The 13,569-nt window shown below is 41.9% G+C and overlaps 1 protein-coding gene across 2 annotated transcripts in view; it reads right to left on the minus strand.

Annotated features, from left to right (window-relative positions):
• Window positions 1-13,569, minus strand: part of Galnt1 (polypeptide N-acetylgalactosaminyltransferase 1) — an 82,378-nt gene that overhangs the window by 23,629 nt on the left and 45,180 nt on the right. For both annotated transcript variants that reach the window (XM_008853694.3, XM_029556442.1), the window contains exon 4: window positions 4,475-4,641. In XM_008853694.3, coding sequence (XP_008851916.1) covers window positions 4,475-4,641 — 167 coding nt within the window. The remainder of the gene's footprint in view (window positions 1-4,474; window positions 4,642-13,569) is intronic.

The raw sequence follows: 13,569 nt of genomic DNA on the forward strand, positions 1-13,569 counted from the left end.
CAAAGTATTTTAATGATCACCGTAGTCTGCAACTATATATAGATTTATCAGGATGGAAAAATGAGGTTTGTATCAGAAGAGAAATGCTGGACAGGAACAGAAAGGCCAAAGAAAGATCCTTGTCAGACAAGTGGGGATCATAAACTATCAGTGGTGGTGTGACCGCGTGTCTTTCCAACCAGTTCCTATATAGCAGGTATAAGGATAATCTGCCCAGGGAAGGAAAAATTTGGACATGGACTTGGGAAATTTACAGAAATTGGGGCTCGTGATTAAGGGGCTCCTTCAGTACTGAAATCAGGGATCCAAAGGTTCCCATAAGATGGGCATGAAGACAGAATGATCCTTACTGTTTGATAAAATCAGAATGAGACAATAATCAAAAACATGCAAACTGACAAAAGAGTTCTGTATCAGATTATTAATGTCTTTCTTTCTGCTAACTATTTCCCATTATTTCGGTTAAAAAGAGTATTTAAAAAGTATAACTGATTTTATGAACTAACTCTTAAGGTCAGAAAAATATAATGAGTGTGAATAAAAAGATGGGAATAATGCCAATTCCAGAAAAACATCTCTGCAGTAGAAGTTAGCATTTTTGTGACTATATTTAGCATCATGTTAAACTTGTTACATATTTTTCTCATTTAGTCCTCAGAACAACCCTGTAAGGTTATGTATACTTTAGAAATGAACACCTAAGGCTCAGAAAGTTACATGAATTTGATCAAGGTCACTGAGTTTGATAAAAGTTAGAGCTAAGGTTCAAGCCTGACCTGCCTAACTTCAGAGCCCAACCTTTTACTCTCTGAAGAACATTCTAGGAGAACTTGTCAGGCACAGTGTCAGACACCTGTAACCTGTAACTGCATCAGAAACAATGTCTTCCCCCCTGCCACAAAGTTCTTCCAAAAATATTAGTTTAAAATAATTTTTAAAAACCAAAGTAATCTAATCCCCAAATCCTATGTCTGAAAGCTATTTGTACTCTGCCTTGCCTATGAACAAATTAAAAAAAAACAAAACAAAAATGCAGAGGGCTTTCAGCTGGGTGGGCGTTTGCAGACAGTCAAGGCCCATTTTATAAGAATCAAGTTCTAGGAAGTTAAGAGCTTATGATTAGAAAAACCTCCTCCTTCTCAAAGTGCTGCCCTATAAGTGGATGGACACTAAGTATCACTGTCACCCAGTGTGAAGCTTCCAGAGAGTCCGTCACTGCTAGCACTGCTGAAGTTTGTCTGACTGGCACACACATCATATTTTCAGCTGCCTTAATTGTTTCTAATCTCTGGCTTCAAAGGTTTGGGCGGAAAGGTAGATTTGCCTCATTTTGTGTTCTCATCAGTAATATACTTGTGAAATTTATTATGATGCCACAGCTCTTATTTTTCAGTGAGTGCTATAAGATTTAATTCAATACTTAGAATTCCCATTCCTCACAAGATGAGGAATTAAGCCTCATAAAAGCTGTGAACAAAGAGCAGGAGTACGGGGAGGGGGTGGCAGGGAACAGCTCAAGATATGACTAGGAGCACCAGACAGGGCCAGGTCTTTGAGACCTTAATCAGAGAACTGGAATCATCAAGTTTGAGTGTGTAAATATTCAGTCTATGTGCACTGTGGGGAACAGATGGGAGAGAGTGCGAGCTAGTGCAGGGAGACAGGACTGGTTGGTTTATTTTAGAGACCAGGTGATAAATGTGTCTCAGGAATAGGAAAAAGCAGACTTACAGTGTTACATAAAAACCCTTGATCTGATTCCTGAGCTCCACAATTACCATCTAAACAATGATATCAAAGAAAATTACATTAGATAATTCTCAGTCTGGATGGCAGCCTGCACACAATTTTTAACTGTAGAATGTCCTCTTCTAGGACAAGAGGATAAAGGAGAACCACAGCACTGATCAGGGTTCCCACCTCGTGACTAGGAGCCTCAGACACAGCATCAAAGCAGTTGTTTACCCACACTAGTCTTCCCACAGGCTTATTCACAGTGGGGCACTAAGTAAGGCCTGCATGAGAACAGGTAAGAGAACTACTGTGTGTGCATTTATTTTTTCACTTTAAAGTTGTGGCAACATGTATATTTCTGACATGACCACATTCTACAAAAACCTCCTACTCTATACGTACTCACAGAGTAAGAAAAACCCAAGGAGAAAACAGAAAACAATCCATTTTACCTGTGAAAAATCTCTCCCCTTAAGGAATATTTACTGTAGCAAATATCATCACATAAGTAAATCAAGCACAAGTCACCTGCAAGACAGATGTTTGTTCAATCATATGCTGCATAATGACATTTCAGCCCACGGCAGAGAGGGTAGATGACAATGGTCCCTAAGCCTAGTGACAGCAAAGCCATCTTGGTTTGTGTAAGTGCTGGCTGTGCTTGTACAGTGACAAAAGCTACCTCCTCGTGACGCATCTCCCAGAATCACTGCTACCATTAAGCAATAGATCGTGACACATACTAGTCCTTAAATTAACCCAGGTTAATATTCTAAAAGAATTGGCTCCTAGCAAAAAAATTAGAAAATAAAGTTTCTATCTACTGTCAATAACTGTTCTTTTTTTTTGACATTTAAAAAAAACTTTCATTAAGGGGCTGGAGAAACAAGTCAGCGGTTAAGAGCACTAGCTGCTCTTGCAGAAGACCAGAGTTCAGTTCTCAGTACCCACATGGCAGTTCACAATCCTCTGTAATTGCAGTGCCAAGGGATCTGATGTCCTCATCTGTCCTCCACGGGCACTAGACATGCACACTGCACTTACATACATGTAGGAAAACATACTCATAAACTAAAACTAAATGTTTCTGATGTGAGCGTGTGAGGGCAGATGTGTGAATGCCACAGCAAGTGTGTGGCAGCCAGAGCACATCTTTGGGGAGCCAGTCTTCTCTTTCTACTTTGCCTGCTGAGCCATTACACCTCACCATCCAGTTATTCTAAGTCTGGCACTAATACCAGCTCTCATTCGCCTGGACACTGAGCATGATTATACACTCTACTTTTTATTTATTTTTGTTTTTTAGTCTTTTTGAGCTAGGGTTTCCCCATATCCCCGGCCGGCCTCAATCTCAGAGAGATCCTCCTGCCTCTGTCTCCTGAGTGCTGGGACTAAAGGCATGCACCAGTATGCCTGGCTAGACTCTACTATTTAAATGTTGTCTGTGATTTTGAATTATTTCTTTGACTAGATTAAGGAGTAAACAAGGGCACTTGAAAACTATATCTTAGTCATTTGTACTTGTACAAACTAGCAAAACAATAAAATTTAAAGTATTATTAACACATTATTCCCAATAATGTATATGACTAAATATAATTACTCTTAAATATACATGGTGTGGGCACAATAAGGAGAGGGTAAGATATCTGACTGCATCATCTCAGTAGATACCATGAAAGAACAGGCTGATGACTAACTATAGAGGAAAAAATGAAGTTTAAAACTCATTTAGGAGGAAAGAGCAGCAAGAAGCTATTTTCTGTAGTTCCCGCCAAACCTTTCTCACGTGAACATGGGAATATTAGAGAAATACACACCAACGAGTCCCAAACAGATGTGTTAGGGGCAAAAAATAAAAGATGGACTAATAAGTAAAAGCCATTTCTACAGTATTCTGTAATGTGAAATTGCTAAGCAAGATTCAGAGTAAATAATGGCGCTACAAGTGATCTTATTAGTTAGCACACCTTTTCCAAGAAGAGTGTTTTAGAAAAGAGCAACGTTGGGAGATTCGAAATCAGAGGTGAAAATTCTGAGATTTTTTTTCAGAAGGATATTTGGACAAGTCAAGGCAGAGACTTGTGCGATTAGAGTCAGATTACACACCACATTTTCATCCTGCTTAGTCCTTTTATGCACCTAGCTATAGGCCATTTTTGAAATTTAGAAAGGAGAGAAACAGGGAGGCCTCAGAAGAAACCAAACACTGAGGCTGCTCCAGCTCAAATGCCATCTCACTGTCAAAGGCACAGAACTAAAGTGCTCCGTTCATGGACTTAGAGAGGATCTGGGTTTCCCAACTCTGAATTGACATTTTCCACAGAAAAAAACCGTAACAAAATTACATGGTTTCTTTCCTTTTCTGCATACACATTTCAAAGCATTATTGCTTTTTCAAGTAAGATTAAGACATGAGAAATTAAATACTGAAGCAATACTTTTAAGTTTCACAATGGTATAGTTTTCATATACGTGAATGAGTTCAAATGCTGTATTTTTTTTAAGATTTTATAATTTTATTACTTTGGATTTTTAACATTTGTACATAATGTCTGATAACTCAATTCTGTCTAATAGTGAACCAGAAACCACTCAAGTGGCTGAGCCTGTTCTCTCAGGCCTTGTAGGATACATTGTAAGTTTTCACACAACTATTAGGTCAAAAATTCTAGCAATGGCTTTTAAACCATTAGAGACCAAATGTATTGTGTTACTGGCATTGAAACTTAAATTTTACCTCTCTCACTGGCATCATCTACAAGAACAATTTCTTCTATCATGTGTCTTGGTGAGCGATTAATGACACTATGGACAGTCCGCAGAAGTGTGCTCCAAGCCTCATTGTGGAAGACAATCACCACACTTGTTGTAGGAAGGTTATCTGGATACACCTTTGTTTTACACCTAGAGAGACAAAGCAAATACTTTTATAAAAGGGACTGTTAAGACAGCATGCTCAATCAATCTGGACTAAAAAAGTCAGATGAATAGTAGAAAGTCTGTGCTAAAGGTGAGATTCTTGGAAGTTTTCTATTTAGTTTCGATGTTTCATGTATAATAAGTAACATCTATTTAAAGTAATACATTTATTATTTGCTTGTTTGAGACAGGGTCTCCCTGTAGCCCCTAAAACTTGATATGTAAATCAGACTGGCCTCAATCTCACAGAGATCAGCCTGCCTCTGCCTCTCTTCTGGGATTAAAGGTATACGGCACCATGCCAAGCTCTAAACTCATATATTAATAATTTTATGTGTATGACTGTATTGCCTGCATGTATGTACCTGTGTCGTGCAAAGCTCAGAGGTCAGAAGAGGATATAGGATTCCCCTGGAACTGGAGTTAGGGATAGTTGTTAGCCGCCATGTGGGTGCTGGGAATTGAACCTGGGTCTTCTGCAAGAAGAGCCAGTGCTCTTAACTGCTGAGCCATATCTCCAGCTCCTAATTCAACATTCTTAATACTTTAGTTCTTGTAGATATACGTGTGCACGCACACACATATACATATGTGAGCATGTGTATGGAGGCCAGAGGTCAGTTTTGGCTACTGTTCTGAGGTGCCATCCACTTTGATATATATATATTTATTTTTATTTTATGTGTATGCATGTACTGCCTGCATGTAGCTAAGTGTACCCGTGCTGTGCAATGCCCGCCGAGGACAGAAGAGGCTGTCAGATTCCCTGGAACTGGAGTTATAGTTATATCTCCAGTCCCTTGGGACTGGAGTTACGGACAGTTGTTAGCTGCCATATGGGTGCTGGGATTCGAACCTGGGTCTTCTGCAAGAACAACCAGTGTTCTTAACTGCTGAGCCATCTCTCCAGCCCTGTAGATATCACTTATATTCTTAAAATTAGCTCTTTCTGATCCAAGTTTCTGAGTTTTTTTTTTTTTTCATTTATTTTATTGTATTGTACGAGTGTTTTGCCTCCACGAATGCAAGTGCACCTGTGCATGCAATGCCCATGGAGGCCAGAAGAGGGGGAAAGATCCTTCAGAACTGGAGTTAGGATGGTGGCTAGTTGGGAACAAAACCTGGATACTCTGTAAGAGAAGCCAGTGCTCTTAACTGCTGAGCCATCTCTCCGGTCCCTGGGTTGACTCATTTTAATGGTGAATGAACTATATTATTTGACTATATTATCAATCTCAAACTATTTCAAGAATCCAATTGGATAAAAAAACAAAAATCAAATAATCTAAACAAACCCATAATTTTTACAAAAGCACCGTTTACTGAGTTCTGACTATACATCATGTTCTTAACAATCTGCAGTCATTCTATAAAGCAGAAACTTGGAATCACATATCACACAGACAAGAGGCCAAGGTAGAGACAGTAAGGAAGAACAAGGATTGACTGAAGACCCCACAAGCCCAGGATCTAATGAACAAACTCTTCCTTCCAACTCCTAATTAAATACTAACATGTAGATAATCTTACAGGCCATATATACATGTACAGCCAAACAAGGCCCACAGCTTCATTTCTACCTTACTATCCGCGTGCAGGTCTCTTTGTTTACTCTAACATCCACCACAAGGCCCGCACAGTCTATCACCCTTTCTGTAGCTCCATCCAAGCTCTCCAAGTCTGAGCTTCCCATCAAAACTGAGACCCCACCAGATGAACTTGAACCAGTGTCACGTCTACAAAGAGGAGAGTTAACAGAGGAAACATTTCCTCCATGCTTCCAAGTGAAGCCAGCCATGGTCTCAAACAGGACCTTTGACTTATCTTCACATAGATGGAACTGGTAAAAGAAAGGAGCCAGGGGCTCCTCCCAAACCCATGTGGCCCCTGAGGAACAGGATCCTCAAATGACCTTAAGAGTAAAAATAAATTGGTTAATCTGGGCCAAGTGTATGGCCTTAAACACCCAAAAGGAAAGTATAACCAAAGATTAAAGTGATCAGTATAATTCTTTAAGAGTCCATGTGTATAGCTAAAGGCTACATAACAAAAAACAATGCCAGACAGGAGATACCTTCCTTTGAGTTGTTGGCCAGGGTGGCCCAAGAGACTCCCAGACAGTAGCCCAGCACAGAACCAGGAAAATGAACAGCAGACCCCAATCTTATCTAAAGGAACGTTGACAACTGATTGCTGCTCGATGAGGAAGAGCTGATCTTCCCAAAACAAGGATCTCTAGATAGGCTGACTAGACTCAACAGACGGACTAGCACTGGGTAACAGCTGAGGGCACTGACAACACAGTGGACAGTAACAGGGATGACAGAGTACATGGGCTCTAGTGGGGTGGGGGGAGGCTATGGGAGGGTGCCATTTGGGATTCGGGTATAAAGATAAGATTGTTTAGGATGTTCTGTATGAAATACACACACACACACACACACAACCCAATAAATTTTAAAAAATTAGTTAAAAAAAAAGTGATGGTGGCTTGACTACACCTGGAAACACACACACACACACACACACACACACACACACACACACACACACTGAATACTATGCTTCAAATACATTATAGGTGATCAAGTCAAGGTATCTAGTGGGCTTTTTTTTTTTCCAATGGCAAGATGGATTCTGAATGCCGAACAAGCTACTAGAAGACTTGTAAGTCAAGAATGGCCTATGTTATTATGAGTAAATAGGGATGCAGAGAAACTGTCTTATATCATTTAGCTGAGTTATAGTGCCATCTAATCACCTTCTTCACATTAATCCCACATATTCTTACAGTAGCGCTGAGAAGCAGAAAACTGCCAAGGTGACTATGTAGCTGCCGGTGTAACAGAACAAAAGAAAGGGAAAAGCAAAGGAGACATGCAAGATGCTCGTGTAAAGTCTGCATGCTAACCACGCCCACTGCCACGAAGAGCAAAGATGGCAGAGACGTCTGAAGCAGCAGGTTCTGAAGAAGAGAAGTAATGTAGACTGATTTTGTGACAAACTTAGAGTCTAAAAGTGTATGAAAAGAAGGCTATGAACAGTAGATGAAAGAATAAAAAGAGAAGCAAAATTAGGACCTAGGTTGACAAGCAAAAAGAAACATCCCAAACCAAATGGTGACGTGTAACCATTCAAGGACTAATCAATGCATAAAGAATATTCTCCACTCGGGAGGTAGAGGCAGGTGGATCTCTGTAAGACTGAGGCCAACCTGGTCTTACTGATCTGAGTTCCAGGACAGTTGGGGTTACAGGAGACCCTGTCTCAAAAAGAACGAAAAGGGGATCTGGAGAGATGGCTCACCAGTTAAGAGCCCTGGCTGCTCTTGCAGAAGACCTGGGTTTGAATTCCAGCACCCACATGGCAGCTAACAACTATCCATAACTCCAGTTCCAGGGGATCCGACACTGCCTTCTGTCCTCATCAGGCAATGCATGACATGGGTGCACTTACATACATGCAGGCAATACACTCATACACATAAAATATCCAGAATATTCTCCATTCAAGTGCAAACAGTCTGAATGTGGCTGAGGTTGTCCTCCAAGGTCAGTGAGCTGGAAGCTCGCTTCAGTGCAGCAGCAGTGGGAGGTGGGATGACATTTAGAGGTGAGGCCTAGAGAGGCAATGGAATGCCACATGCAGAAATGATGTAGCTCTTGTGGGACCTTGGTCAGTTCTTTCAAGGTTGTTATAAAAAAACAAGTATGCCCCTTAATCTCTGGTTTCTCGCCTTGCCATGTGATAGCCCACCTCACCCTCCACCACCCTCCTGCTTCTGCTACATCTGTCATGGGAAGTCCCTCACTATGCTGCAGACTTCCAACCTCCAAGACAGTGAGCTGGATAAACCTATTAATTCTTTACAGTCCTTACTGTACTGGAAAAAGACCACTCTACAGGGGTGGGGGGGGGAGGGAGTTCGCAAGGCAAAGACAGTGAGCTGAGAAGCTGCAGTAACAGTGTGGTTTTCATCTGCCGCAATTTGGTTCTTCAGTGTCAGTTATGACAACTAGCCAGTGTTAAATATAAGCTATTTTCTTATAGAGTGATTTAATGTTTTAGCAACATGATATGGGGTTAAGAAGGGAAAAAAGGAAAACTTCACTTTTTACTGAACTGCATGTATGAACTGCTGACAATCCAACTGCACAGATGCATAACCAAGGCGAATGCACCCAGACTGGAAGCACCAAATCTTCCTCTGCTCCCTGTCTCTGCTGCACTTTCGGCACTGTGAGTGAGTTCGCTTGCTTTAATTTAAAGCAGCACTTCCCAAACTGTGTTACTGTTATTGCTTTTAGAGAGAGTCCCACTATGTAGCCCTGTCTGGCCTGGAACTCACCAAGTAGACCTGGCTGACCTCAGACTCAGAGATCCTCCTGCCTCTGCCTCCAGAGTGCTGGGATTGAAAGTATGTGTTACCATGCCTAGCTCACTTCTCAAACTTTTGATTTACAAGCTCTTTACTCATTTAGAAGTCAAGGACTCCAAAGCCCTTTGTTTATATAGGTTTTATCTATTGGTATTTATCATGTTATAAACCAAAGTGGAATTTTTAAACCACAAGAATAAACACATATTACATTAGGTATTGGAAAGAGCTCATCACTGTCAGATAATGTGCACATTATCTACTTACTACTGCTTAGTTCTAAATGGACCTTAGGTGCTGGAGAGATGGTTCAATGGTTAGGAGTACTGTCTGCTCTTGCAGAAGACCTAGGTTCAGTTCCTAGCACCCATATGGTGGCTAACAATGACTGGATCCCAAGGATCTGATGTCCCTCATGGCCTCCGCAGGAATTGCAAGACAGGGATGTAGTTATATACATGCATGCAGAACACTCATTCACATAAAAACAAATTAATTAAAAACAAATTCAAATGGACCTGGCACTGCCTGCTCTGTAGTAATGACCTCGGAAGTGATCCTCCTCCCAACAGGTGTAATGTGTATGTCAGCTCTGTGGTGGAGGGACAGTACAGAGGAAGAAATTTGCCTTCTGGCTTGTTTTCACGTGTTTTCTTCTCCCTTCTGCAGCAGTGTGGATGAAGTGGGTTATGGTTAAGTACCCAGTACCATCCAATGAGCTACAACCAAGCCTTCTTCAAAGAGGTTCCATTTAACTTCAGTGGCACCTCAACAGGCAGTCTCCCAGGCATCCCAGAAACTGGTATGCCAGGTTTGGCCACCTGTACTTTGGAAGAGTGGTCCTTACTTACCAGCTCTGGTTCTGATTTCTTGTGGAAATACATACCCAGGTGCATTTCCTGCTTGTCAAGCCTACCTTCCTATTCTGAAGATCTCCAGGTCTGACCAGGCAAAACCAACAAACTGTTCTGCCATCCAGTGAACTGCAATCAGATCTTTTCCAATGAGGTGTCACGTCCAGGCTCCCTTCTACAACTGTCCCTTTCCTGTACTTTCCCTTAACCCTAGGGTACACATTATAACTACCTTAACCCTTTACAGTAGTCCCATTACAGTCAACAGTTCTTGCGCTAACCTTTTCTTGTTCAGACCATTATATAATTTGGTTTTTGCTAGTGATTCATAAAGCCCCTTGGGCTCCATTGTGTATTTGTTGAAGAACTAAGAGCAAAAAGGGGAACGAATGTTTTATTATCATGAAAATGGTTCTGGGGGCTGAAGAGATGGCTCAGTGATCAAGAGCCCTCACTGGCTGCTCCTGCAGAGGACTCAGGTTCAGTTCCCAGCATCTGCATGGTAGCTTACAGTCATCTGTAACTGCAGTTCCAGGGGATCTGACTCACTCTTCCGGCTTCTGCAGGCACCAGACATGCATATGGTGCCCTTACATATATGCAGGCAAAACACTCATACACATAAAATAAAAATAACCATATTACAAAAGAAAATGGTTCCCATCTTGTAGGTTCCCTGAAAAGATCTCAGAGACAATGTGAGGTCCAGACCTAGACTTCTGATAAGGAGCACAGCCTCTGGTCTCAACTTCAAGGTGCACAATAGTCTGTTTGTCCTATGACCATATACGATAATTCATTTTCCGTTCAACAATGATGGACATCAGCACTTCTGAACCCGGACAGAAGCAGGAAGCAGGGAGAGGGAGGCAGAGCTTATTCTACCCAGCTCTGGGAGCACAGGCCTCGGGTTAGAGGGAGGCTTTTCTCTCGGTTTAGTTGTCTGTATAGTCACTGTTTCCACTGCCGTGCTGCCTATGCAATACTGCCCGAGTGCCGTGGCAGCGAAGGAGAAAAAGGAAAAATAGCTTCCCTCCCTGTGCTTGGTCTTAAAACCTCTGTTGCTCCTTAGACAAGAGAGATCTCCCCAGGGCTCTTCTTTTAGTGGTTAACACTCAGTGCTATCCTAACTCTCAGGCAGTGGTCTGCAAAAGTCCTGCTAACTAACTTAATTAGGCTCTCCAAATTATGAAGCGTTTCACACCCACTATTCCCTTTGTACTGCCCACCCTAAGACGGAGGTGTTAGTCTCCCAGTTTACAGATGAGAAAACTAAGACTTAAAGAAATGAAGGACTTGGCCAACATGACAGGTAGTGAAACTCCCATCAGATCGAGTGTTTGTGATAAAACCTGGCCATCTGCCATCCGTGTACACCCAACACTGTAGTATTAAATCAAAGAATTCAGCAAAGAGGGTTTTCAAGAAATTTCCAAGTCAACGTAAAAATGTGCATCATATATACTACAATCCCCTTCCCCATGTCTCTCTAAATGAATTATGGCTTTCCATGCAGAGCATAGTGACTAGAAAGAAGCACATGCTTTGCCATGGAGACTGATCAAACTTCATCTGGGTCACATACCAAGTATACTCGGGACAGGTCATCTGATTGATGTCTATGCTCCCTACTGGTAAACTGGGCAGATTACAACTGTCAACTCTTTAAATATGAAAATGTTTACACAGTACTCAATAAATGGCATCATTATTAAACATTAAACTCCTTAAACATCTAAGAGTGAATTACATAGACTGGATTAGGCCTCTAACTAACCTGGGACTTATTTTAGACCTCTTTTCCTAAGAGCATACATTATAAAAACTATTCATTGATTCTTCTTCTATTTAACCTTTCTTGACACTGGGACTATACCACTCTTTTCTCCAATGTCCTTCAGGAAATATGAAATATGACCTTGGCACCCATAAGACAGTTAAGATTCCAGGCAGACACAGGATGATCTGGACCAGTTAGACCCATACTAGAAGGGGTTTTCTGAATCCAAAGTGTGGTGAGCAAGTCACAGGCTAGGTAGGGCCTGTTCCACTCTATTTGTCCACCTAGGGAACTGGTCTCAACAGCAGATGCTGCCAGGCTCTATCCAGCTTGGTGTAAGGAATTGACATAATTTCATGGTGGATCCACTGTGGAAGTCAGGCTGTGAGTAGCATACTATAAGAATGGGGATGGAGGGGGCCGGAGAGATGGCTCAGCGGTTAAGAACACTCGTTCTTCTTGTAGAAGACCCAGGTTTGAATACCAGCACCCACATAACACCTAACAACTGTCTGTTAACTCCAGTTCCAGGGGATCCAATGGACTCTTCTGTCCTCCGCGGGCACTGCACAACACAGGTGCACTTACCTACATGCAGGCAATACACATATACACATAAAATTAAAATAATAAATTAAAAAAAAAGAGTGGGGCTGGAAAAAGCCATTTTCAGTCAGGTTTGTCTAAGAATCCCCACTGGACAAAGAGCTCACTCTCAGAGCAGAGTTCTCTCTTCATCCTAGGTGCCAAGAATGATCACAGCACACGGTAAATCCTCATAATTACATGTTAACCTTCCTTGTTTTATATATTGAGCCTGAGATACTGAGTAATCATAAAGTCCAGAAGTAAGTATATTGCAGTCAGGCTTGGGACTTTGCCACTATCAAGATACTAATTCACTGTGAGTACGACTGAGTGGCTCTAGAATATGCATTGAGTTGGTCCAGAAGACCAGATGGGAGGTAATGGTGAAGCAGCTATATCTGAGAAATGCCCCAACACTGAAGAAAACTACCAACTCTCAGATCTAAAGTACAGTACCTGAACTGAGCATGTAGAAAACAGCTATAACACGCCCAGATGCCACACTAAGAATGTCAGTAGAATGCACGTTTCAAATCAATAGCTGGAAGCCGAAACTTTTTATTGGTTGAAACTGTACCCGTTAGCAAAGCAGGAGAGGAGGGAACAAAGGGAAGGAGATCAAGCAGAAAACTAGATTCATCCAACTCTGCACTGGCTGTGCATCTGTGCTCGGGCTGCCCTACGGGGCTCATGACAACACAAGGAGGCGAACGGCCTCGTTTTAAATGAAGAACTACAGCTCTCGTGTACGTGCTCTAGCAGCACTGCCTCTTCCCTCTCAGCCTGCTCCACACCACTTCAGATTCCAAGCCACTCTCACCCTCCTACTTACAACCCAATTCACTACAGAAATAAAGTCATCAGAAGTCAATTTCCACAATGGCATCAATACTGCACCATCCTTCATGTATCTGGATCATAAACATTAAGCTTCTTCCTCTACAAATGCCTGAATGGTCTGCTCTTGTCTATACTGCTCCTCACCTACTTATGTCTAATTACGTTTAACATCTTGGAAAAACTTCCCTTTCAACTGGATCATGTCTACAGGTGTGCAAATACTACCCACATCTACCAAGAGGGAACAAGCATCTCCTTTGATCGCACGATCCCCTTTCCCAGCTCCCCTCACTGCAGCAGCCTTACTGCAGACACACTGCTCTAAGTGCCTCATGGCTCACTCTTCCCAATTGATTTTATTATGAAGTAGAGTAAACACAGGGTGCGCAAAGCCAATTTGCTGTGCTCAATTCCCAGCACTGCAAAAACAAAACACACACACACACACACACACACACACACACACACACACA

The sequence above is a fragment of the Nannospalax galili genome, unplaced genomic scaffold (assembly GCF_000622305.1).
Source record: "Nannospalax galili isolate Female #2095 unplaced genomic scaffold, S.galili_v1.0 scaffold147, whole genome shotgun sequence".
Classification (NCBI taxonomy): Eukaryota; Metazoa; Chordata; class Mammalia; order Rodentia; family Spalacidae; genus Nannospalax; species Nannospalax galili.